Raw genomic sequence first — 27,662 nt, 5'->3', positions numbered from 1 at the left:
TTAGTTACAGTTCCGCTGCTGTCAGTTGGCCTCATTCATAATTGTAAAGCGTCACAAGACAACATAATACAACTCAAGAAAACTGCAAAATTATATTCGTTATTTTTGTTATCCATCGTTTTGCGCACATTTCATTTGTTGTATCATTTCGCGTAGTGTTGTATCGTACGTTATCGTGGTATTTAAAATATACGCTCTCAGAAAAGTTACTCTGTGCACGTATTCTGTTATAACGGACCGTTCTAGCAGTAATTACATCATTTCGTATCGAAGTACGAGTGCATACTGTCGTGTGACAATGAAGTGTGTTTATATTCTTGCTCTTATTCTGACAATCGCTTATGGGGATGAAGCGGATTGTAAGTAACATTTTTTTATTTTTAACCCTCTATCATAATTTCTAAGTACTTTAGAGTATTTCTACAAAATTGCAGTCTTCCGGTAGGAATATCTAATCCTATGTGGGGTTGATTACAGATGTCCATGGGCGTCAGTAGCCACTTACCATCAGGTGGACTGCATGCTCGTCTGCTACTCCTATATTGTAAAAAAAGATCAAGCACAGGTGCAGTTCTACCACTGAGGACTACGTTGGAACACCTCCGATGTCTCCGCTATCACACTTCAAAGTAGAATACAGCTACGCTGAGCACTGCCGTGGTTATGCATTAATTGGTGTGGCGGTCGTGCCTCCGGAGTCGAACCACAAAGGGTCCTACCACCTTCAATTTGCAGTTTCGGACTTTGCCAGCAATTTTAGCTTGCATTTAGCTTGTGTGTTTCGGTATCTTCATTTAATATCATGGGAAATTTTGGGTCATTACTCATTACTGTTCCACTGTTGGGCAGGAGTGATGAGAAAGATTAAGCCATGGTCCATTGAGCTGGCTAAGAGCGTATTGGTAGACTTCACATTCTTTTGAGAACTTGTTTTTTTAAGATACTAGTTATGCAGGTTTCATCACGATGTTTTCCTTCACCGCTAAAGCAGCGAATTGTTTTTATGTCGGCAATATATTAAATTGAAAATTATGTCACATCTGCCAAGTGATCTATGGGTAATGTTTATTGTATGTATGTATTAACTATTCGCTCCCTTTCGAAACTAACGAAATGAAATGATAATAACCGTAGTTATTATTTATTATTCTAAACACATGTTAAGTGATAGTTTTATATGTTTGCCAGCTGACCCGGCAAACGTTGTGTTGCCATATAAAAAAAAGTTAAGGGTGAATAACCTTTATCACTTAGGGATATGAAAAATAGATAGCTGATTCTCAGACCTACTTAATATGCATATAAAATTTGGTGAAAATCGGTAGAGCCGTTTCGGAGGAGTACGGTAACTAACATTGTGACACGAGAATTTTATAAATAAGACTATTAAGGAAATGTTATCATTAAGGTCACTGCGATAATTTTCAGTTATTCGCTTCATTAATTTCAATTTAACTAACATTTGTTGCAAACACAAAACTAATTTTGATTATATCCAGTATTGTTTAAACACATTTCATGTGAAAGGATTTTATATGATTTTATTTAATTATAATTATGTAATTAAACGCTAAGCTTTATATTTTTGGAAATTACATTTAAGCCAATATAATATATGTTTAAACCTATGAAATTTATTAATCATCATAATTATTTTGTTCATATTCTGAGTAATGTTTACGAGTATAGAGGTTATCATCATATATTTTTTATCACTAAACTTATTATAATAAAAACTGTATTATTTTATATTTTAAGTAGCGAGCGCTCATGCAGGATACCGGTTGGTAACTGGCTACTGCCGCCAGTTAACATCTGCAATCAAACCCAAGTAAAATAAGGACTAAGTTGGAACTCCTCAGATAAGCAGTTAATACCATGAGCTATGACTATGACATGACCAAATATGACTGTTTTGGTATTTGTTTACGTATTTGTCCATACAATTTTCAATCAGCGCCCCTAGCGGATTGTATCAGAACTATAGTGTCAGTAACGTAACATTAAATGTCTAAATTGACAAAATGGCGCTTTATGTTTTGTCTCTCTTTTTTGCGAACATGTGAGACAGACAAAAAGACTTGAGCGCTTACTTATTGTTACGTTTACTCCATCTACTAAAGCAAACGGAACAGAATAATGGATTGAGTAACTACTACTAACTACGACTACTCAGCAGCGCTGAATACTGCTGTATTTTGACAAAAAACGATATGGTAGTAGTGACTCCTGAGTTGAACCACATAGAATTCTACCACCTTCTAACCACCTCCAACCTTGTAACGTGTTAACCATAGTAAAATAAAGGGAATGAAACTTGTCCGTTTTCATTTTTATTAAATTTCGTTTAATAACGTAATACGTTTTTCGGAAACGAGTCTTACTATCTGGAGAGAAAAATAACATTTTCTTACTAGGCTTATTCGAAGCGCCAAGAACAGCTACTGGAGGGGCTTTGGTGCGGTAAGAGTCCCACATAAACCCGTGTCGCTCCCACGGCATTGGGTACCTGTTGAAGGTCTCCCTCTCGTGAAAAATAAGCTAAAAAAGGCTTATTCTAAGTATCATATCTAAAAACATTAAAAATTAAATTATTAAAATTAATTATATCAAAGAATTCTTAGTACTAATACGTACAGAGTGTAATGATCAAGTTTCGTATATATTGGTTTTGTTTATTAAATAGTATCTTACTATCCGCAAATCTTAATGCGAATTACTGAAAAATATTTTTAAGCAATTTTTGTTATGCATTTACGCGCTTTACAAGTAAATGTCGCATTACTTATCCGATCTCGGAGACTTTCTGAATTTCTTTACTAGCCAGGTAAGCCTGACTTAACTCCCAACTTCGTTATTAAATTATGTTTACCAAATAAGTGAATACAAGAAAATTTTAATTTCAAATTATGTAAGCTCCGAATCTAACTAGAAAAAAGATGACCTTCAAACAGCTGACCAGAATTGCCTTAGTCATAACCGATAATGTTCTCAATCAAGTCATGTTTAAACGAACAAGGTAAATTGTATTCGCATTATTTACTTAAAAGCTAATAACACGGACTGACAAAAACACAATATACCTACAAGCTTTCAACCCAATAAGATTTGATTCCTACCTGAGGTTGGCCACAAGTAGGCCGCTACCCTTGAGGAATAAGCTGGTTTGCCTCAGTAAAGTATGTCTTCAAACCTTCAAACCAGATCACAGCAGCGCTTAACACGGTTACTAGGCAGAAACAGGAGCGACTGTGGTGCCGCTGGAGTCAAGCCGCCGATTTTTGTGTCACCTTCTCTCTTTTTCTTCTTCTTTAGACTTACAATAGTCGTTTTTATCATGGGGGATTAACCAAAAAATATTGAATTGGTCTTAATGTAAAATTTTGTTTCAGGGCGCAAAATAGACTCTGTGATGCAAGAGGCGAAGTGTAGAGAGGCTGGTGGGATGTGCGTGGTATCTAGGGATTGTCCGGAGGGTTCTCTGTCTGAGACCCTAGGTCTTTGTCCTCAGCAGCAAGACCAAGGAATCGAGTGTTGCTACGGAAGTATGATTTTGCATTTACTAAATCATTCTATTCTATTTTATTATTAATTCAAATAATTCAATGAAAAAAATAATAATTCTGTTCTATTCTGTTCTGTTCTATTCTATTCTGTTCTGTTCTATTCTATTCTATTCTATTCTATTCTATTCTATTCTATTCTATTCTATTCTATTCTATTCTATTCTATTCTATTCTATTCTATTCTATTCTATTCTATTCTATTCTATTCTATTCTATTCTATTCTATTCTATTCTATTCTATTCTATTCTATTCTATTCTATTCTATTCTATTCTATTCTATTCTATTCTATTCTATTATACTCTACTCTACTCTACTCTACTCTACTCTACTCTACTCTACTCTACTCTACTCTACTCTACTCTACTCTACTCTACTCTACTCTACTCTACTCTACTCTACTCTACTCTACTCTACTGACTACTTGAAAACCTTGACACCACAATCGGTGTTATTGGATAATTGCATTAGTCCAAAATATTAATTTTTGACATGAGGTTGAAGTATCACATTTCTGTAAGTAGTCACGTCACTGTCTTTAGTAATCACTAATTTAGACAAATTGGATCGGATGCTTACTTGAGGTCGGCCAGACGTTGCTCAGAAGTTGGAATTTCTCGTGCCTTAGAAACGCTATACTCTCTATTATTATTACTCAAGTTGTCAATTTCATTTTATTTTGCAGTGTCCGTGAAAGAAACCCGCTGTGAGAATCTTGGCGGGCATTGCATCCCTGGGAGTCAGTTTTGCGGCCCTACGGTAACCTCTGCATATTGCCCTGGTGACCAAAAATGTTGTATGTTGCTTTAAGAAGATTAAAATAAATAATAATATTTTTTGTTAACAATGTATTTTTCTTTCGATAGACGTGCTTCTAATTAAATTAATTAAGTTCAAATGAAGTGTTAATCAACTTATTATTATTATTTTTTTATATATCTTATACGTGCATTGGCAATATGCCAACATTAGGTCAGATATCCCTAAAAGCCACACGTTCATAACTGCCTCTGATAACTTCTAACGTATCATGTGATTGTTTAATGTGTATATTAATACAGAAATGAGTGTAGTAGTGCTGCCACATTGTATCAAATTACATATTAAATTCAGTTACTAAAAGAGTTCCACAGTTTCACATCCTACACTGCAACATTTCTAAGGAATATTACTATACTAACATTACATTTATATTATAAGCTACTTCGCTTTAATCCATCATTAAGAGTTCTGAGAGATGTACGCTTATATAATATAAAAACGTTTATAGGTAAGTTTGTTTATCGTATATGTCGACGATATCCCACTACCGCACTTTATTAATAAACTGAACGAAACGACTTTAATATGAGAATCACTTTTATTCACTTTTATTTACAATTTGGGCAGAGTAACGGCTTACACGACTGATTAAATGCGAATGAACCACGCTCTACCAGCGCGTGGACTTAAATACTACTCGAGTGACAAACAGCATAAGAACTACCTCACATCACTTGTTTTGTTATAACAAGTGACGTGATTCACAATGAATTTAACTGTTAATAAAATAACATTATATTGAAAATATTGTTTTAAAAATACGAGAATAAGTATTTTAATATTATTATAATTTATATAATTTATTTGGTATGACTAACAAAGTGTTTTGAAGTACTACCGGAAATCGTCCATATTTTAATCTAAATATTAATTCCACATTGACAATCAAAATTGACACAATAAAAATTAATATTATAATGAATTTTACGTTACTCCAAATAATTTATCTTACACAAATTACATTTGTTTTAATAAACAAGCGCGTTACAACACGCAAATATTCGTTACAAGTTTTCATAAATCGCCAAAAGAGGGCGCTACTAGTAGGATGCAAATTAAACTAAGTTTTGTTTATAAAACAATAAAATTGGAGTCATAATAATGTAATTGATTTTTACTTTGAAGGTTTATGCAACAATATGAATTATTAAAAATAAATTACAAAATCAATGTCTTAAAATCAGTCGAAAGAGTCAGTGCAATGTCTAAGAGACATTGAGGTTAGATCAATAACAGTATTGTAATTACGAATAATTATTTTAAACATTAAATGTTATAATATAAACATAAGATACTGATTTGCGCCCATATATACATGAATTATGGACGTTTTAATAATGGTTTAAGTAGTGGACGTAATAAGTATGTGGACAATGGTAATGGTAATGGAAGATCATTACCATTCCACTATTATTAAACGTATTATGTAGGGCATTTACCTAACATAATTAGACCTGACATTTGTGTAGAGGTAAACATGCATGCCGTCCATCTATTTGTAAATGGCTACTGCCGCCCACAATCATCTACCATTGACAATATTAGATTGCTACCGAAGGTTGGCCACAAGTGACATTTGTACCTTACTACACCCTTCTGACTGGAACATAGCAGCGCTTATCATTGCTGTTGTGAATAAGAAATACGTGTGGTGTTGGTGCTTCCTTTATTAAGCCACGAAGGGTATTACCTTCAAATGCAATCAACACAGCAGTGTTGAGACATAGTTTACCGATGCGTTCCATCTTAGTACTCAGGGGTAGCGGCGAACCCGTGGTCGAGTCCGGGTACGAATATCTAATCCTATCTGGGGTTGATTACACATGTGCATGGACGGCAGTAGCCACTTACCATCAGGTGGACTGCATGCTCGTCTGCTACTCCCATATTATAAAAAAATGTCATATTTATTTTGAGAATTAAGATAAAGAATTTGTATACAAAATAACGTCTTATAACGAACAACGCCGGAAAGCAACGCTAGCGTTAATCTTAAGCGTGTATTCACATTAGTATTCAGGACGCTTTCGTTGCAACCGTCGCATACTTTCACTGCGAGTGATTTATGTTTGTGGGTTGTTGCTCATAAAACGCAATTCACTGAGGTATTTCAAATGACTGATGGTAATTACTGAAACTTTTTTTATAATGTAGGAGTAGCAGAAGAGCATGCAGACAAACTGATGGTAAGTGTATACTGCCGCTGATCTGGATCTGATGCTGGACATTTGTAGTCACCCCGGTTTTAGATTTTAAATTTAGATTCCTAACTAACACTGAGCTACAGATATGCTCCTGCCCCCGAGGACAGAGGATTCTACCTCCTTCAAAAATTGATGGGTTGAAGATGCTTTGTAACACAAAACTGGCCAAAGGCGGTCTGTAAAAGTTTTAGGTTTTGGTAATATTACCTAAGTACGTTTAAACCAATTCGATGATGATACAATACATAACGAATGGATACGATCTTATAATTTGCAACACAATACGTTTTAATGTGACAAAATATTATATGATCAATCATCCATCCAATATCATGTCAATACAATATAATACTCAATACTTAACATGTAAGACTTAACTTATCAGTACACTTACCATGAGTTTTTATGTTTTGACAAATATGACTGTTTTGGTATTTGTTTACGTATTGGCCTATACAATTGCCAAGTTCTGACGCAATCCGCTAGGGGCGCTGATTGGAAATTGTATGGGAAATACTTAAACAAATACCAAAACAGTCATATTTGTCAAAACGTAAAAACTCATGGTAAGGGTACTGGGGTTAATTACCTATGTCGGAGAGCAGCAGTAGCCACTAACTATGAGGTGGGCAGCATGCTCACTACATTTCACTAACAAAGAACCCGACTAATCCAACTATACACTGAAGTCTTGTGGAAATGGGTGATATATTTAGGTAAGTACCCGTAGCCGATCTCAGATAGATTCCAAGTAACCGTAATCAAATCGTAACCAAACCCAATATGAGTCTAATTACTGATGTCGTTTGACTGTATTTACTTACCATCACCTAGATTACAAAATCGTTAGCTAACCACATAATGCAGTTTTTTTGGAAGATTGAAAAAATAAACGAGCTTGCCGTCCACTCTATGATGACTGGTCAGTGGTTGCCGATACATATTTGCCACCCTTCCATCGAAAAGCAAGAAATTCTTCACGCTAGATATAAACACGGCGGTAAAGTTTACCTTCTCGGTAATAAACGTCTAGATTTTTTAAATGTTTAAGTAGCAAAAGAATATGCAATTAACCTGATGGTAAGTAGCTATAGCCGCACTAAAACCCGGTGGCCGTCCTCGGCGCTGCGTAGGGGACTCCGGGATCTTCAAAGGAACGCAACTGGAGTCCTCTTAACGCGTTGTCCCGTCGGGCTCCACCCAGGTGAGCATGACACTCGAAGTGGCTACAGCCACCCATGGATATCTGATATCATTTCCACATAAAATTAGGCATACCAGAACTTGGTCACAGATGTATTTCTAACACTGAGAACAAAGTTGGAACGCCTCAAATTGATATATTTCTTACCACTCCCTACAAAACGGAATACAGAAGCGCTTAATACTACTGTTAATAGGCAGAAATAGGTGTGACGACGTGCCGCCGGAGTCGCGCCACAAAGGTACCCACCACCGTCAATAGAAAAATAATAAATGTCCCACTCAAGCATAATTATGATACCTTTATCACTGAGTCGACACGTCCTCTGTCTGACGTCACCTGTTCTTTGATTGATGAAGCCAGCCGAGAAGGGTTAAGAGGGATTTGTTTATTTAAAAGTAAAAATACAAGCTTAGTGGTACAAAGTTTCGCAATTCATGCTGAGGGCTCCGAATTAAAGTTTCAGGGAAATGTATATTTAGAAGGTGGAAAAACTTTGGAAAATAGTGGTAAAATAGGCGTTATGTTTTGCTGGTGTCGGTGTGGGTGTCGGATAACTTTCCTTACGATGTTTTCCTTCTCCGTTTTAGCTATTGATAATTAATTTGTTTTACACTTTTGACAATTGAAATTGTCACTGTCATCTATTTTCGTGTTTAAAAAATATTTAAAAAATGTAATTTTTAGATCATTTACGAATGAAACGATATTTCTCCGCATTTTTTCTTCGATTTCGTGATTTTGCACTACTTAACTGCGTATGTCGGCATTGTTCCACGAAATTACACCATGACAGCTATGAAATGGATGACAGAATTGTCAGCCGTTTAAGTCATTTAATGGAAAATTGACAAATGGACGGCTGACAATTCTGTCAGCCATTTAAGTCATTTAATGGCTTTCTTCACTTACAAGGCGGTAAGTATCTATTCATATACCTATCTATGCCTCTGATTGAGAGATCAAGTTTCAACTATTAGATCACTTCGATTATTGTAAATCAACCGTCAAAGGTTATCAAAACCTCCGAATACAATTCATCATCATTATCAACCCATTACTGTCCCACTGCTGGGCACGGGTCTCCTCTCAGAATGAGAAGGATTAGGCCATAGTCCACCGCGCTGACCAGCCACTAACTATGAGGTGGACAACATGCTCACTACATTTCACTAACAAAGATTCGATCCAGTTCAGTACAATATGATAAGTTACGAATGTGTAAGACGGTCCTGTATCACATTATATGCCACGGTACTGTGAGAATATGTGAGATGCTCTATTATATAATCGTAACACAATTCGATAGTACCTAATTGTTCTTGTTCCTAAACAATCTTATACACCCGGTGTAAACAAACGAAAACACACAAAATATATCTATCTCTATCATATATATCTTCATTATATCTTCCATCGCTCTCCAACATTAAAATAAATAAGCCCTCCTACGTTACTACCGGCCCGGGTCATTAATCAGAGTTCAGGTGACACGACACAAAGGATGGGATTGTATATCATAATTATAGAACTTAATTATGTTCCTCCCTTCTCTAAAGAACATAACTGTTAACAATAGTCATACTACACTGGGTATTGTTAGCAAGGTTTATAGTAAAATCTATATTTCACTAACATAGGTGTATTCGGAGGTTATGATAACCTTTAACGGCAATCAAACGTTAAAGGTTATCAAAACCTCCGAATACACCTATAGCAGTGATAGCCTAGCGGTTAAGAAACTCGGCCTCTCGATCGAGGAGTCCGTGGTTCAAATCCCAGGTACGCACTTCTAATTTTTCAAAGTTATGTGCGTATTAGATATTAATTATCACTTGCTAAACGGTGAAGGAAAACATCGTGAGGAAAGCTGCATACCTAAGATTTACAAAAAAAATCTCAAAAGTATGTGAAGTCTACCAATACGCACTTGGCCAGCGCGGTGGACTATGGCCTAATCGTTCTCATTATCGGCAGTTCTCGTTATCAGCAGTGGGACAGTAATGGGTTGATAATGATAACGGTTGATTTACAATAATCGAAGTGATCTAACGGTTAAATCTTGATCTCTCAATAGGAGGATGCATGATTCGAAAGCTCAGATATTTGTATGTGTAACAAATTAATTATCAATAGCTAAAACGGAGGAGAAAAACATCGTGAGGAAAGTTATCCGAAACCCACACCCACACCAGCAAAACATAACATTTAAAGTTTTTCCACCGTTTAAATACAAATTTCCCTGAAACACTAACTCGGAGCCCTCAGCATGAATTGCGAAACTTTGTACCACTAAGCTAATATTTTTACTTGTAAATAAACAAATCCCCCTCAACCCTTCTCGGCTGGCTTCATCAATCAAAGAACAGGTGACGTCAGACAGAGGACGTGTCGACTCAGTGATAAAGGTATCATAATTATGCTCGAGTGGGACATTTATTATTTTTCTATTGACGGTGGTGGGTACCTTTGTAGCGCGACTCCGGCGGCACGTCGTCTCACCTATTTCTGCCTATTAAGAGTAGTGATAAGCGCTGTATTCCGTTTTGCAGGGAGTGGTAAGAAATATATTAATTTGAGGCGATCCAACTTTGTTCTCAGTGTTAGAAATACATCTGTGACCAAGTTCTGGTATTTCTAATTTCAGATATCCATGGGCTGTAGCCACTTCGAGCGTCATGCTCACCTGGGTGGAGCCCGACGGGACTACGCGCTGAAAGGACTCCGGTTGCGTTCCGTTGGAGATCCCGGAGTCCTCAATGCAGCGCCGAGGACGGCCATCGGGGGGTTTTAGTGCGGTTGTAGCCACTTACCATGAGGTAAATTGCATTTTCTTTTGCTACTTGAAAATTCAAAAAATCTAGACGTTTATTACCGAAAATTTAATAAACGTTTGAAGATTTGAAGGTAATAAACATTTGAAGGTGGTAGAAACCTTTGTGGTTCGACTCCGGCGGCACCACCGGCACACCTATTTCTACCTAATAACAGCAGTGTTAGACGCTGCAGTGTTGCGTTTTGAAGGGTGTGGGAGACATACTTTTCCGAGGCGTTTCAGCTTAGTCCTCAGGGATAGCGGCGCATTTGTGGCCCATTTCAGATAGTAATATCTAATCCTATCTGGGGTTAATTACAGATGTCCATGGGCGGTAGTAGCCACTTACCATCAGGTGTACTGCATGCTCGGCTGCTACTCCTCTATTATAAAAAAACGTCTAGATTTTTACCTTTACCGCTTTGCTTATATCTAGCGTGAAGTATTTGACTTGACTACCGACCACTCATCATAAAGTGTGACTGCAAGCTCGTTTATTTCTTCAATTTTCCAAAAAACTGCATTCTGTGGTTTGCTAACGATTTTGTAATCTAGGTGATAGTAAGTAATTACAGCCAAACGACATCAGTAAGTAGACCCATATTGGGTATGGTTACGGTTTGATTACGGGTACTTGGAACCTACCTGAGATCGGCTACGGGTAGTTATCTAAATAGATCACCCATTTCCACAAGACTGCAGTGTATAGTGTTAGGCTTAGTCGGGTTCTTGTTTCAAGTGGTATATTTTTTTCAATTAATTAGCACGGTCCAAAACAATTATACGTATTAATTATCACTTGTATTACCTAAAAAATTAAATTAAAAAAGAGTTCTCAAAGGTATGTGAAGTCTACCAATACGCACTTGGCCAGCGCGGTGGACTATGGCCTAATCCTTCTCATTGTGAGAGGAGACCCGTGCCCAGCAGTGGACCAATAATGGGTTGATGATTGATGATTGAAATTTATTTACACAGTGAAACATCACGCATTCAATTTCTGAATTGCACTATATATAACAGGCACTCAGACATGGTCATCTTCCATTCATCATCATCAAACCATTACTGTCCAACTGCTGCTCACGGGTCTCCTCTCAGAATGAGTAGGATTTGGACATAGTCCACAGCGCTGGCCAAGAGCGAATTGGTAGACTTCACATACCTTTGAAAACTTATTTTTAAGACTTCAGGTATGCAGGTTTCCTCATGATGTTTTCCTACACCGCTTAAGCAAGTGATAATCAATTTCTATTGCACACATAACTTAGAAAAAAAAAGACGTGCGTGCTTGGGATTTCAACCTCGGACCCCTTGATCAAATGTCTGACTTTCTTAACCACTAGGCTATCACTGCTTTTTTATTGTGCTGTGTTGAGAGCATTTTCCAGGAAAACCTGAAGACATAACTAGTGCATTTTAAATCGACTTATATTTATAGCATCCGTTACTTGCTGTTTTATCATTGACCAAAAAACTTTTATTCTTTTTTACATCGTTTCTTATCTAAATATTGTATACTTAAGTGAAACGAGGACATTGTATTATGTCATCTATACAAAATAATAAAATTCAAGTGTCTGCATGTAATGTCAAAAAGAATATTTAGCACTTAATGTTAACATTTTTATCAGTCTGACTGTTGGTTTCAGCTAACTTCTGAAATGGCTTAATCGACTTTGACACGACTTTCACCAGCAGTTAGCTGGTTTTATAAGGAGTAACTAAAGCTACTTTACTAAGGGTTCCGCATAAAAAAATAATTCTGTGGTATCTTCACTCAACTCTTTTAATCGTGGATGAAACCACGGAGATCAACCAGTAGGTAAATGAAACGCATCTGTGGATACATAAAATTATTTTTTGATTGAAGCAGTAAATGGTCATTTAATCCATTACTAAGTACTCACTGCTGCTCATAAAGATCTGTCATTGAGCAGCTAAGTAGATATACATTTTGTAGTAGTAATGGATCGAAGAGACAAATTGTGATATACCAAATTTTAGGTAATAAGTCGTAGTAATTACATAATTGTGTACTTGTACCATATTACAAATGTTAATTAGCAAATATTTTGCAATTAATTTTAATTAAAATTATGCCATATTTGAAGTAAAAAACTACATATACATTAACAGGAAAATGATGTACCCAATGACATATGACATATGGTAATCTACTTCATGAGATATTTCTGGGAAGTACAAGGAAATTCCCAGAGTCAAAAATAACGACTTATCAGTCCTAATCAGGATTGCCGCATTGCATAGAGTAAGCGTTGAATAGACACTTTATTTAAAATTTCTTGATGGTAAATTTAGTTACAGTTCCGCTGCTGTCAGTTGGCCTCATTCATAATTGTAAAGCGTCACAAGACAACATAATACAACTCAAGAAAGCTGCAAAATTATATTCGTTATTTTTGTTATCCATCGTTTTGCGCACATTTCATTTGTTGTATCATTTCGCGTAGTGTTGTATCGTACGTTATCGTGGTATTTAAAATATACGCTCTCAGAAAAGTTACTCTGTGCACGTATTCTGTTATAATGGACCGTTCAAGCAGTAATTACATCATTTCGTATCGAAGTACGAGTGCATACTGTCGTGTGACAATGAAGTGTGTTTATATTCTTGCTCTTATTCTGACAATCGCTTATGGCTTATCGCTTATAACGCGGATTGTAAGTAACATTTTTTTATTTTTAACCCTCTATCATAATTTCTAAGTACTTTAGAGTATTTCTACAAAATTGCAGTCTTCCGGTAGGAATATCTAATCCTATGTGGGGTTGATTACAGATGTCCATGGGCGTCAGTAGCCACTTACCATCAGGTGGACTGCATGCTCGTCTGCTACTCCTATATTGTAAAAAAAGATCAAGCACAGGTGCAGTTCTACCACTAAGGACTACGTTGGAACATCTCCGATGTCTCCGCTATCACACTTCAAAGTAGAATACAGCTACGCTGAGCACCGCCGTGGTTATGCATTAATTGGTGTGGCGGTCGTGCCTCCGGAGTCGAACCACGAAGGGTCCTACCACCTTCAATTTGCAGTTTCGGACTTTGCCAGCAATTTTAGCTTGCATTTAGCTTGTGTGTTTCGGTATCTTCATTTAATATCATGGGAAATTTTGGGTCATTACTCATTACTGTTCCACTGTTGGGCAGGAGTGATGAGAAACATTAAGCCATGGTCCATTGAGCTGGCTAAGAGCGTATTGGTAGACTTCACATTCTTTTGAGAACTTGTTTTTTTAAGATACTAGTTATGCAGGTTTCATCACGATGTTTTCCTTCACCGCTAAAGCAGCGAATTGTTTTTATGTCGGCAATATATTAAATTGAAAATTATGTCACATCTGCCAAGTGATCTATGGGTAATGTTTATTGTATGTATGTATTAACTATTCGCTCCCTTTCGAAACTAACGAAATGAAATGATAATAACCGTAGTTATTATTTATTATTCTAAACACATGTTAAGTGATAGTTTTATATGTTTGCCAGCTGACCCGGCAAACGTTGTGTTGCCATATAAAAAAAGTTAAGGGTGAATAACCTTTATCACTTACGTTGCTCAGAAGTTGGATTTCTCGTGCCTTAGAAACGCTATACTCTCTATTATTATTACTCAAGTTGTCAATTTCATTTTATTTTGCAGTGTCCGTGAAAGAAACTGCTGTGAGATTCTTGGCGGGTATTGCAGCCCTGGGGGAGAGTTTTGCAGCCCTACGGAAACCTCTACAGGTTGCCCTGGAGACCAAAAATGTTGTTGGTTGCTTTAAGAAGATTAAAATAAATAATAATATTTTTTGTTAACAATGTATTTTTCTTTCGATAGACGTGCTTCTAATTAAATTAATTAAGTTCAAATGAAGTGTTAATCAACTTATTATTATTATTTTTTATATATCTTATACGTGCATTGGCAATATGCCAACATTAGGTCAGATATCCCTAAAAGGTTAAAAATATGACGAATTTTATCAACACAAGCCACAGCTTAGAGTAATACAACAAGCTAACTTAGCTTACCTCTCGGTATGGCTGAGTGCCTGACCGAGCGATTATAGTGACAAGGACCTATTTACAAGTATACAAGATATTTACAAGTTACCTGACTGAGACGCGAAACTTATGTCGCCTACTGCTGATACTCTATTCATTCGTACCTATGTCCATACTCCATACGTTTGTACATACAATGTACTCGTACATCGTATGGTATTCATTCATACCTATGGTTCGTGTCTCAGTCGCGTAGCTCGTAAATACGAGTATCTCCTTGTGTTACGTAACGATTTTTAAATCATCCCCTGAATGAAGATTGAAAATTTAAAAGCAATTATCAAATGTCAGTAAATTCGCAAGCGTAGACATACATTCATATTACATTTATTTGTATACGATGAGTGTCATACTCCATCATAAATCATTACAAACATAAGATACTTAACCAAACCTCTTGAAGGATAAGTTCGCCCTTGACCTCAAAACTTCGAGACATTCTCCCAACGTTATTTATGATGGAACTATCATTGAGATGTCCATTAGGGTTCGGTTATAATTGAATGAGCCGCGGAACGAACGAGCTCGATAAAGAAAGGAATGAGCCACCCGAAGAAAGAATGAGTTATGATACGAATCATTATTTCCAATAAGAGTAATGTCGCTGTATAGGTATACCATTTATCTTCATGTTACAACTACGGATCTCCATTGAGTTGCCAGCTGTATTTACTGGTTATTTATGTTCATCATTTGTGTCGCCTTTTTGGTATGAAGTGTACGCAAAACTGAAAGTAGTTTTTTTGCTATAATAAAACTGCATTCTTACATTTAACCCGCTGTACTAGGAAGGTAATATTTTTCGAGTGTAGCGCCACTTTGTTGTCGGCAACCTATCACTGTCCCTCTACTGGGTGTAGCCCTCTTCTCGACGCTGTTTTAGGCAATATTGCACCATGCTGACCAAGTACGAATTGATATATTTTACACATCTTTGAGATTTTTTTTTAAAACTCCATGGTGTGTATGTTTCCTTGCGATGATTTCCTTTATCGTCATAGGTTACCATTAATTTCTAATACGCACATACGAGTAACCTTCAAAAATCAGTAGTGCATGACTGAGATTCTAACCTCGGACCCCTCGATTGGAACAACAAGTTTAAACCTTGGTTTCAAGTTTCAAGGCCATCACTGTCACATAATGTATGTATTTGTACGCATGTTTAATCCTTTGTCACGCTCTTCAGCCAAAACGTATTGATAAATTTTAAGATAATGCGTATATAATTACAATAAGTGTCGTTACAATTGTCTTGGTAGCACAATTGGCACTAGATACATAATATGTAAATTTAAATTATTTAAATTTAAATATACAATAGCGTGTTATTTCCTACATTTAGGCGCGACAAATGCGATTTATTTACGCAGTCAGGTTTTTCTTTTCTGGTAAGTTGAATATTTAAATATTAATTCACATTATCGTCATGCTCAAAATTAACATAATTTCACGACATAAATGAGTAAAGCAGTGATAGCCTAGTGGTTAAGAAACTCAACCTCTGATTTTTCAAAATTATGTGCGTATTAGAAATTAATTGTTATTATCTACTTTAAACGACGTAAGAAGAAATCGTGTTTATTTTACCGGAATTATTTTACCTCCGAGAAGATAACGGCAAAAATGATAATACTTCGCAGAGCAAGCACTAATTTTCTGCGAGAATAAGCCTTGAGTATCGGAATGATATTTGGGAGCGAGGGAACATAAAAAGTCCATTAACAACGAATGGTTCTTATGGTTAAGTAATCAAATAAACTATTTCATAATCGGACTTATTTGTACAACTATGCGAATAAAAACGATCGATGTGTCTGTCTGTGATAATATTTTATTCTGTCTAGAACTAGACAGTCATGTTACATATTAGGTAGGTAATATAATAGCGATGTCCCTGTAGTCCCGGGACTAGAATAAGGCTACGGTATCTCCTGCCTGGCGATTAAAAGGGGGCTTCCGGGTTTGCGGGCGTAAAGAGTGGAAGCTTGTACCGTCCAGCAAGCAACCCCGGGAGGATGGTGGCGTGTGTGGCTGCATACCGTTGTCAACACCAGGTGTACGGGAGGAGCGTAAACTGCTCCCCTCAGGGCATAGCCCGACAGGGACATCGTGCTTGGAGGACTCCAGTTATGTTCCGTCGCAGAGCCCGGATTCCCCGAGAGCTATTCTCCCCAGAGCCCAAGCGTTGTGGATGGCCACTAGGTTTGAAGTTTTCCCCCACGTAAACGTAAGGTAAGATAAGGCCGAAAGCCCGCGCTTACGACCATTGCCGTCGGTCTTCGATGGTCTCCTGCTTTCTTTGGCAGTCGTTAACGACAGGCGACAAAAGGCGGCGGTAGTCGCCAGCTATCTTTGACGACCACTAGCGACTGTCTGCGACGCTTTCCGGGTGACTCCATTGTTTGTCAACGTTCGACGACAAAACACGTTTTACGATCGTGTTTTGTTTTTGATGTGAAACATCTATAGCCGCACGTAAAAAAGATTTCTGGCGTGGCGACGCTTACCTTTAACTACATAGACAAATGTTCTATAAGGGACAGAGCTATTAGAACAATGTGATAAAAAAAGACAACTAGTGTTTGACCTTGCGTTTCAAGTGTACGCAAACGTAAATATTGACAATGGAATATAGTGACCAATGATTACTTCAGTCAAAACGGAACATCGATTTTTTTATGTCAAATACTTTTTACTTGAAAAAATATAGTTAAAAATAATAAAAAACACGATTTTATGATAAAATTAACTAAAAAGTAGAAAATAATTTTCAATCTTGGAATCATTTAAGGAAAAGTAAATAGTATAATTGTGCAAAAAATGTGGGGCGCTTTATGAAAACTGATAAATGGAGCACCCCATGTTTTTTTCATAATTATAATATTTACTGTTACTTAATTGACAATGGCAACGGTTCATTTCGGAGACAACGGCACGAAGCATCGAAAAAAGGGACTGTCCCGTTAAAAACGGGCCGTATGGTGGTTTTCCCATTGATACGCATGCTTGTCAAAGACAATGAAATAATGGAACAGAAGGTAAAAAATGTCCAAAACTGTCGATAATAGTTTTAGTACATCGTTTACATAGTTGTTATAGTACATGTACTAAATGTTATAGTGCAGTTTAACTAAATAAATTATTATTATATAAATATATAATTTGAAAGAATGTATCTACAGATGTATCGACTGGTTTAAAATATACGATTTAAAAATTGTTTATATTTATTATCATAGATTAGTAAAGATTACTCACTCCTAACAAGAAAATTTACCCAGTTTTGAGAATTGAAATAGTTGCGTAAAAAAGTTTTGCCACGTCTCCATGCTAAAATGTCCCTAAAATATTTGAAATAATTATTTATTTATTATGTAAATTACGCAGTATTAGTTATTTATTTGTAAATTTTCTCTAAAAATGTTTTTATTTGTCAAGAATTAAAAAAAAGAACTTACTAATAAGCCGTTTGTGGCTTCATTCAATTTCAAGGCGGCGAAGTATCTTTACTAATTTATGTTTATTATTTTCAGTTTTATTTTACACACGACCATTAATTGCAAAGTTGTGTACATTTTATAAATGTTATGTACAAGCTGACCCAGCAAACATTGTGTTGCCATATAAATAAAAAAAATGTTAAGGGTGAACAACCCTTATCACTTAAGAGATATGAAAAATAGATAGTAGCCAATTCTCAGACTTACTGAATATGCATATAAATTTTGATGAAAATCAGTAAAGCCGTTTCGCAGGAGTAAAGTAACTAACATCGTGACATGCGAATTTTATATATAAGATTCGAATCTTACCGTGGTCTTTTTGAGGATTAATTTCTGGCTATACAAAGATTGTTTATTAAATTATGTTTAGGTTAATTTATTCAATTAAAGAAATTTTAAAATACCGTACTTTTTTTTTTTTTTTTATAATATAAGAGTACCAGACGAGCATGCAGTCCACCTGATGGTAAGTGGCTACTGCCGCCCATGGACATCTGTAATCAACCCCAGATAGGATTAGATATTCCTACCTGAGGTCGGCCACAGATGCGCCGCTACCCCTGAGGACTAAGCTGGAACGCCTCGGAAAAGTCTGTCTCCCTTACCACACCCTTCAAACCGGAACACAGCAGCGCCTGCACAGCTGTTATTAGGTAGAAATAGGTGTGGCGGTGGTGCCGCCGGAGTCGAACCACAAAGGGTTCTACCACCTTCCGTATACTATACCGTATACTATCCTATATAAATTTTATGGTAATATTTTTTATTATTTACCACAGGTATCGAAGAAAATTTAGAGATTAGGATACAGAATTTCCCATATATCGCTTTTATTTTATTAAAATAAACTATAAAAAGTTATATTTTGACTAAAAACACACTAATATAAAAATTAAGCAGTGGGATCTTAAACTATAACATACGACATATGAACATCGTGAGCTTCAATAAAATGTCACTTCTGGGGGGCTAGCCAAGTTGACATTCTACAGTCGCTTGCGCTGTAGAAACGCTATAGAAACGCTAAAATGTATGAAATTATCAATGATCACGTGATCAAAATAGCGAAGTAGAAAAGTCGTAGCCAAGTTACACGATAGAATAGAACGCTAGCGATTCTACAATGCCCATGTCATTGCTTTTTTCCATACAAATGACAACTTTTGACAACCTATTGACAACCTTTTGATTTTTTTGTCAAATTTGTTAGCGAAGCGTATTCTAAGATAAATGTCATAGTGAGCGATCGCGCCGACCCTGTAGAAAACGTAAACGCTAATAAAATGGCGAATTCTGTATCAGCTGTTTGTCACTTCACTACGCGCTATCACTGCATTGTAGACTTTAATTACTTTTGATCATTTGAAAATGTATACCTACTTTAAATTTGTTGAAATTTGAATATGGCTCTCAATAACTAGTGTATCCTAAAATATTATAGAAATGAAATGCACAGACGTTTTTCTATTTTAAATTAATATGAACATATAATACAATAGGTAAGTAGATAGGATAGAACTTAGAGTTATTCCAGTGCTTAAATAAAAATATTGTCTCAGTTTAACTGTTTTATTGAATCATTATTAATCCTTCTCATAATAAATTTACTTGTAACTAAACAATTTATTTAAATCTTAAAAGAAAAATATAATATTAATATCCGTATCCTTTTTTTCATTATTATCTCCTGTTTCCCTGCAATCTCCCTGTCTAGGCATAAAGCTGGTAGTTATGAGGTTTATTTGTTGAGATGGCATGTATGGTATACATCCAGTGACATACCCATTTATAATTATTGCCTCCTCGGAAGCCGCTCCTACGATGGGAGAAGATCCTGAGTAGCTCTCCTTTTGATGAGCTTAAAAGTGCGGGTGGATTTCATAAGCTCACTAGCAAACCCATTGGGGTGTCCTTATATGACGAGTATATGATTTTAGTTTATTTGTCACTTCCTCTTTCCCTGTTGTCTCTGCGGCATCAGCTATCATGCGAAGCATTTTCGATTGGAAGCGTTGTGTGATGTCCAAGTTTGAGTTGGATGCGGTTCTCCAAAGCTTAGATCCATATGACCATATCGGTTTTAGTATGACTTTGTAGTAGTCAAGTTTGTTGCTGAGAGACATTCGTGCCATGAGCCAGTAAATTTTACGAAGTTGGACGTCCAGATATTTTCTTTTGGTCACATCACAAATTACATGCAATCGCTGTTGCTGTCATTAGTAATATCGCTATAAACAATAATTTGTATGCTCTTTGTAAACAATCACCAATCACCATAGTTACCGTTCATAGACATTATTAAGTTTAGTTTTTGCAAATAGTTTAAATTAACAAAATACATGTACTATAAATATGGTATATTTTTTATGTATATTATGATGTTATATTTTAATATTACTATTAAATAATTAGTCATTACCATGTAGGTATTTTGGCTGGTGTAGAAACCAGACGATATTGTATTTGACGGCACATTGATATTAAATGTGATCGCTAACCATAGACTTATCGTATATGTAGAATGAAACTTGCTAACGAATAGAATAGAAAACGAATAGAATGCAAAGTTTGTAACATGGCTAGCCCCCCTGTGTTCTGTTGATCTATGACCATGCATTTTGCGTCTTTATCACTTTCATTGACAAAAACATACTTTGTCTCTTTCTGGTTACTCACGTAATCATGGCGGATCGAACACGAAAAATAAACAAAATTTAATAATTTCTCTTTATTTACGTGTGATAGGTGATTCCATGAAGCTTGTTTCTTTTTCGAGCATAATTTTTGCATTTACGCATTGCACAAGAAGGCATTTTGAGGCTTAAAATTCAAAATAATGACGTTTAACGTGTTCAGTGACATTAGTGTGTATTACTACGCCGCGCGAGAGCGACTGGAGTCGTTTTAACTCGTTTTACACCACTTGACGTATTTTGTATGTTTCAAGTTTTGCCCGCTTGCGGCGTAACTTCAGGTTATAGATCAATGCTTGAAAACAAATTATTTTTCTAATAATAAAATGTCTGACCGTGATAATTTAGAGAGTGAAAGTGATCAGCCTCCTGCAAAGAAAGCAAAATCACACTATGACACACTATCAAGTCATCAGTAAGTTAATTATTTTTTTATAATTAAAGTATGCATTTATCTGTGCATTAAGCACGCGTATATTTGGTGTGTTTTGAGCGCCAGCAAATGTTAAATCTACTATCTTGGTAGATTAAAATTCACATAAATTTCATTGCATACAATGTTTTTAAATTATTAATTAATTTTAATTTCATTCTTCTCAGAGAATAAATTTATTAAGACTGACAGAATTGTATTTAAAAATCAGCTGATGGCGTGCAGCGCACGAAAGTTTTTTCTTATTTGTTATAAATATGAACATTAAAAAATTAATTATTTTTTCTAATCATAGTGGCATTTATTGTGAAACATTCATTATTGATACTTATAATTTACGATTTTAGTAATATATTGAAATAACTAGCTAAGATTCTTGAGTTTACTAATATATTGGAGCCAATTTAAATTTTTCTGTATATTTTCATAACATATTTTTTATAAATATTTCAGAACCCAACAATCATCACAGGGGTCACAAAATATTATTATTGAAACTGGACGTCACCAAGATCAACAATAGATGCTGTATTTATTAGATATCTTGATAATGTTATGTCCAATACTTTTGTAACATACTTCAGTTACCATCGACCAATTGTCACAGTAATACCGTCCTCAGAGGCAACATCGAATATAACTATTACCGAAGTCACTGATTAAACGAATTAAGTAGTCACGATTTGAAATAAATTCGTAAATTTTTGTATTTAATGAAAATAAATGTCTATTCAATAAATAGTCATCGTTATCTGGAAAAAAATCGTAATATTTTATCATTATGACATATTTAGTTCCTATCACAATATGTTCTTTTCTGCATATTACTTTTACAAAATAATGTCGATGTTTCACATCTGCCAGGCGTCCCGTGACGGCTCACATTTTTTTAGTCGTTGCCTGTCGTTAGCGACTGCGGATTAACTGATTCAAACCCTTCAAGTTTAAACCAAGTTTCAATTTTATCTCAACTTTAAATGGCTCTCCTGTAAAGTTGCCAAAATGTCGCTTAAAGCAAATAGCCTTTCACTCGTCGATATATGTACATTTACAGGAAAATGATTTACACAATGACATATGACATATGGTAATCTACTTCATGAGATATTTTGGGAAGTAAAAGGAAATTCCCAGAGTCAAAAATAACGACTTATCAGTCCCAATCAGGATTGCCGCATTGCATAGAGTAAGCGTTGAATAGACACTTAATTTAAAATTTCTCGATGGTAAATTTTAGTTACAGTTCCACTGCTGTCAGTTGGCTTCATTCATAATTGTAAAGCGTCACAAGACAACACAACTCAAGAAAACTGAAAATTATATTCGTTATTTCATTTATTGTATCGTTTCGCGTAGTATTGTATCGTACGTTAACGTGGTAATAAAAATATACGCTCTCAGAAGAGTTACTCTGTGCACGTATTCTGTTATAATGGACCGTTCACGCAGTAATTACATCATTTCGTATCGAAGTACGAGTGCATACTGTCGTGTGACAATGAAGTGTGTTTATATTCTTGCTCTTATTCTGACAATCGCTTATGGAGATGAAGCGGATTGTAAGTAACAATTTTTAATTTTTAACCATCTATCATAATGTTTTAGTACTTCAGAGTATTTTTATAAAATTGCAGTAGCAAACTAGAATACGCTCTACATGTAGTGCCCATAGACATTTGTGATCAACCTTTGATAAGTAGGAATCCTATCTGAACGGTGGTAGAACCCTTTGTGGTTCAACTTCGGCGGCACCACCGCCATACCTATTTCTACCTAATTACAGCAGTGTTAGGCGCTGCTGTGTTCCGGTTTGAAAGGTGTGGTAAGGGAAACAGACTTTTCCGAGGCGTTCCAACTTAGTCCCCATGGGCAGCGGCGCATCTGTGACCGACCTCCGGTATGAATATCTAATCCAATGTGGGGTTGATTACAGATGTCTATGGACGGTAGTAGCCACTTACCATCAGGTGGACTGACTGTATATTATAAAAAAAGGTCAAGCACAGGTGCAGTTCTACCACTGAGGACTAAGCTGGAACACCTCCGATGCCTCCGCTATCACACTTCAAAGTAGAATACAGCTACGCTGAGCACCGCCGTGGTTATGCATTAATTGGTGTGGCGGTCGTGCCTCCGGAGTCGAACCACAAAGGGTCCTACCACCTTCAATTTGCAATTTCGGACTTTGTCAGCAATTTGAGCTTGCATTTAGCTTGTGTTTCGGTATCTTCATTTAATATCAAGGGAAATTTTGGTTCATTACTCATTACTGTTGACTGTACTATGAAAAATAGATAGTAGCTGATTCTCAGACCTACTGAATACACATATAAAATTTGGTGAAAATGGTAAAGCCGTTTCGGAGGAGTACGGTAACTAACATTGTGACACTAGAATTTTATGCATAAGACTGTAAAGAAAATGTTATCATTAAGGTCACTGCGATAATTTTCAGTTATTCGCTTCATTAATTTCAATTTAACTAACATTTGTTGCAAACACAAAACTAATTTTGATTATATCCAGTTTTGTTGAAACATTTTATGTGCAAAGATTTTATATGATTTTATTTAATTATGATTATGTAATTAAGCGCTAAGCTTTATATTTTTGAAATTAGGTTTAAGCAAATAACTTTGAAAATTATTAATAATCATAATATTTTGTTCATATTCTGAGTAATGTTTATGAGTATAGAGGTTATCATCATATTATTTTTATCACTTAACTTAGTATAATAATAACTGAAATAATTTACATTTTAAGTAGCGAGCGCTCATGCAGGATACCGGTTGATAACTGGTTACTGCCGCCAGTCGACATCTGCAATCAAACCCAAGTAAAATTAGGAATAAGTTGGAACTCCTCAGAGAAGCAGGTCACGCTAGCCACATCCCTCTCACCGGAACACAGCAGCTGATTTTGGCACAAACACTGCTGTATTTAGGCAACAAACGATATGGTAGTGGTGACTCCTGAGTCGAACCACAATAAATTCTACCTTTTAACTACCTCCAACCTTGTAACGTGTTAAGCATAGTAAAATGACGGGAATGAAACTTGTTCGTTTTCATTTTTATTTAAATTTCGTTTTATACGCAATACGTTTTTCGGAAACGAGTCTTACTATCTGGAGGGAAAAATAATATTTTCTTACTAGGCTTATTCGAAGCGCCAAGGACGGCTACTGGACGGGCTTTGGTGCAGTAAGAGTCCCACATAAACCCGTGTCGCTCCCACAGCATAGGGTACCTGTTGAAGGTCTCCCTCTCGTGAAAAAAAAAAACAAAAAAGAAGGCTTATTTTAAGTATCATCTCTAAAATCATGAAAAAAATATTATTAAAATTAATTATATCAAAGAATTCTTAGTACTAATACGTACACAGTGTAATGATCAAGTTTCGTATATATTGGTTTTGGTTATTAAATAATATCTTACTTTCCGCAAATCTACTTAAATGAGAATTACTGAAAAATAATTTTAAGCAATTTTTGTTATGATCTTACGCGCTTTACAAGTAATGTCGCAATGCTTATCGGATCTCGCAGACTTTCTGAATTTCTTTACTAGCCAGGTAAGCCTGACTTAACTCCTAACTTCGTTATTAAATTATGTTTACCAAATAAGTGAATACAAGAAAATTTTAATTTCAAATTATGTAAGCTCCGAATCTAACTAGAAAATAGATGACCTTCAAACAGCTGACCAGAATTTCCTTAGTCATAACCGATAATGTTCTCAATCAAGTCATGTTTAAACGAACAAGGTAAATTGTATTCGCATTATATATTTAAAAGCTATAATAACACGGACTGACAAAAACACAATATACCTACTGGCTTTCAACCCCAGATAAGATTTGATTCCTACCTGAGGTTGGCCACAAGTAGGCCGCTACCCTTCAGGAATAAGCTGGTTTGCCTCAGTAAAGTATGTCTTCCTTACCACTCCCTTAAACCAGATCACAGCAGCGCTTAACACGGTTACTAGGCACAAACAGGAGCGACTGTGGTGCCGCTGGAGTCGAACCACCAATTTTTCTATCACCTTCTATCACTCTTTTTCTTCTTCTTTAGACTTATAATAGTCGTTTTTATCATGGGGGATTAACCAAAAATATTGAATTGGTTTAAATGGAATTATATTGTTTCAGTGCGCAAAATAGACTCAGTGATGCAAGAGACGGAGTGTAGGGAGGCTGGTGGGATGTGCGTGGTATATAGTGATTGTCCTGAGGATGCTGTGTATGAGACCCCTATCCTAGGTTATTGTCCTCAGCAGCAAGACCAAGGAATCGAGTGCTGCTACGGAAGTATGATTTTGCATTTACTAAATGATTCTATTATATTTTATTATTAATTCTCATAATTCAATGAAATAAATAATAATTATTTTCTATTCTATTCTATTCTATTCTATTCTATTCTATTCTATTCTATTCTATTCTATTCTATTCTAATTGTATTCATTCGTTTCGTTTCACGATTTTCTTAATTTTTCTCATGTCGTTCCTTTCAATCGTATTATTAATTACGTCCTTTAACTTGGTTTACATATTTCGACTTCTTGAAAACCTTGACACCACAATGTTATTGTATCATTGAATTATTCCAAAATTCATTTTTGTCATTGATTGAAGCATCACATTATATATGTAAGTAGTCACTGCCTTTAGTAATCACTCCTTGAGACAAATTGAATCGGATACTTACTTCAGGTCGACCAGATGTTGCTCTGAGGAATAAGTTGCAATGCCTCGTGCGTTAGAAATGCTATACTCTCTATTATTATTATTATATCGTCATAGTCTTAGAATAAAGTCGGATTTAACAAATACCAAACTTTACAGGGCAGCCATTTCAATTTATTCACAAACGTCATTTTACTATGAGCGCATTTCAAATCCGTCGTTATACCGACTGATTAATTTGAAAACTAAAATACACAGATTTTTTTCTGTAATGCAGTAAGAATATTTAGACAATATGTTATCCAAATATGATAAAAAGTGAATTTCGCATTTTTGTCAAATCCGTCTTTGTTCCACGACTATGACGATATGTAACTTGTCAATTTCATTTTATTTTGCAGTTTCCGTGAAAGAAACCCGCTGTAAGAATCGCGGCGGGCACTGCGTCCCTCAGAGCCAGTTTTGCGGCCTTACGGTAAACAGTAAAAATGCGACAGATTGCCCTGATGACGAAAAATGTTGTGTTTTGGTTTAAAAACATTAAAATAAACATAAAATATTTTTTGTTATAAAATACTCTTTTTTGTTAACAATGTTTTTCTCTTTCAATAGACGTGATTCTAAATAAATTAATTAAATTCAAATGAAATGTTAATCAACTTATTATTATTATTATTTTTATATATCTTATACGTGCATTAGCAATATGCCAAAATTAGGTCAGATATCCCTTCATCCATCCATCCATCCATCAGCCTTTACTGGTCCACTGCTGGACATAGGCCTCCCCTAGTCTGCGCCACTCCAACCGGTCTTGGGCCGTCTGCATCCAGCGGTTACCCGCCGTCCGCTTCAGGTCATCAGTCCACCTGGTCGGGGGGCGTCCTGTACTCCTTTTGCCGAGACGTGGTCTCCATTCGAGGACCTTCCGACCCCACCGGTTATCGGTCCTACGAACTATGTGGCCAGCCCATTGCCACTTCAGCTTGCTTATTTTGAGAGCTATGTCGGTAACTTTCGTTAGCCTACGGATTTCCTCGTTACGGATTCTGTCGCGTAGGGAAATACCGAGCATAGCTCTCTCCATAGCTCGCTGAGCGACTTTGAGTCTTCGTATAAGGCTCACAGTGAAAGACCACGTCTCGGCACCGTACGTCATCACTGGCAACACACACTGCTCGAACATCTTCGACTTCAGGCTCTGAGGTATCTTGGATGAGAAGATGTCACGCAATTTCCCGAACGCTGCCCAACCGAGTCGGATTCTACGAGTGACCTCTTTCTCGAAGTTGGACTTACCCATCTGGATTATCTGTCCCAGGTAAACGTATTCGTCAACAACTTCGAGTGTGACGCCATCTACAACGACCGGCATGGGTGTGACATGGACGTTAGACACGATCTTCGTCTTGTCCATGTTCATCTTAAGCCCTACCCGTTGAGAGGCGCCACAGAGGTCATTGAGCATGGTATTGAGGTCCTCCAGCGACTCCGCCATGATGACGATATCGTCTGCGAATCGAAGGTGAGTGATATATTCGCCATCGATGTTGATGCCGAATCCTTTCCATTCCATCAGTTTGAACACGTCCTCCAGTGCAGCGGTAAACAGTTTTGGAGACAATACGTCACCCTGTCTCACACCTCGCTGCA

General features: G+C 36.2%; 1 protein-coding gene across 2 annotated transcripts; it reads left to right on the top strand.

Moving 5' to 3' along the window:
- The first annotated feature begins 247 nt into the window (after positions 1–247).
- Positions 248–26,658, top strand: LOC140747153 (U-scoloptoxin(19)-Tl1a). Of its 2 annotated transcripts, none has more exons than XM_073079427.1 (3): positions 248–359; positions 3,393–3,545; positions 26,411–26,658. In XM_073079427.1, the coding sequence occupies exons 1-3, from the start codon at positions 299–301 to the stop codon at positions 26,542–26,544; spliced, it is 348 nt and encodes a 115-aa protein (XP_072935528.1). In that variant the 5' UTR covers positions 248–298; the 3' UTR covers positions 26,545–26,658. The 2 variants fall into 2 exon arrangements, with proteins under 2 accessions (XP_072935528.1, XP_072935529.1); XM_073079428.1 differs by lacking the exon at positions 26,411–26,658 and adding an exon at positions 4,251–4,405.
- Positions 26,659–27,662: the final 1,004 nt, after the last annotated feature.

The sequence above is a fragment of the Epargyreus clarus genome, unplaced genomic scaffold (genome assembly GCF_041222505.1).
Source record: "Epargyreus clarus isolate Ecla_fem2 unplaced genomic scaffold, WU_Ecla_fem_2.2 ptg000014l, whole genome shotgun sequence".
Classification (NCBI taxonomy): Eukaryota; Metazoa; Arthropoda; class Insecta; order Lepidoptera; family Hesperiidae; genus Epargyreus; species Epargyreus clarus.
Note: the sequence above shows the minus strand (reverse complement) of the source record. Positions and strands in the feature narration are given on the sequence as shown.

Bases quoted from the DNA above. Each gene is read 5' to 3' on its own strand.
- LOC140747153 (XM_073079427.1), top strand. From the start codon at position 299: ATGAAGTGTGTTTATATTCTTGCTCTTATTCTGACAATCGCTTATGGG. The intron at 360-3,392 runs GTAAGTAACATT...ATTTTGTTTCAG, and splicing joins TTATGGGGATGAAGCGGATT to GGCGCAAAATAGACTCTGTG. The intron at 3,546-26,410 runs GTATGATTTTGC...TTTATTTTGCAG, and splicing joins AATCGAGTGTTGCTACGGAA to TTTCCGTGAAAGAAACCCGC.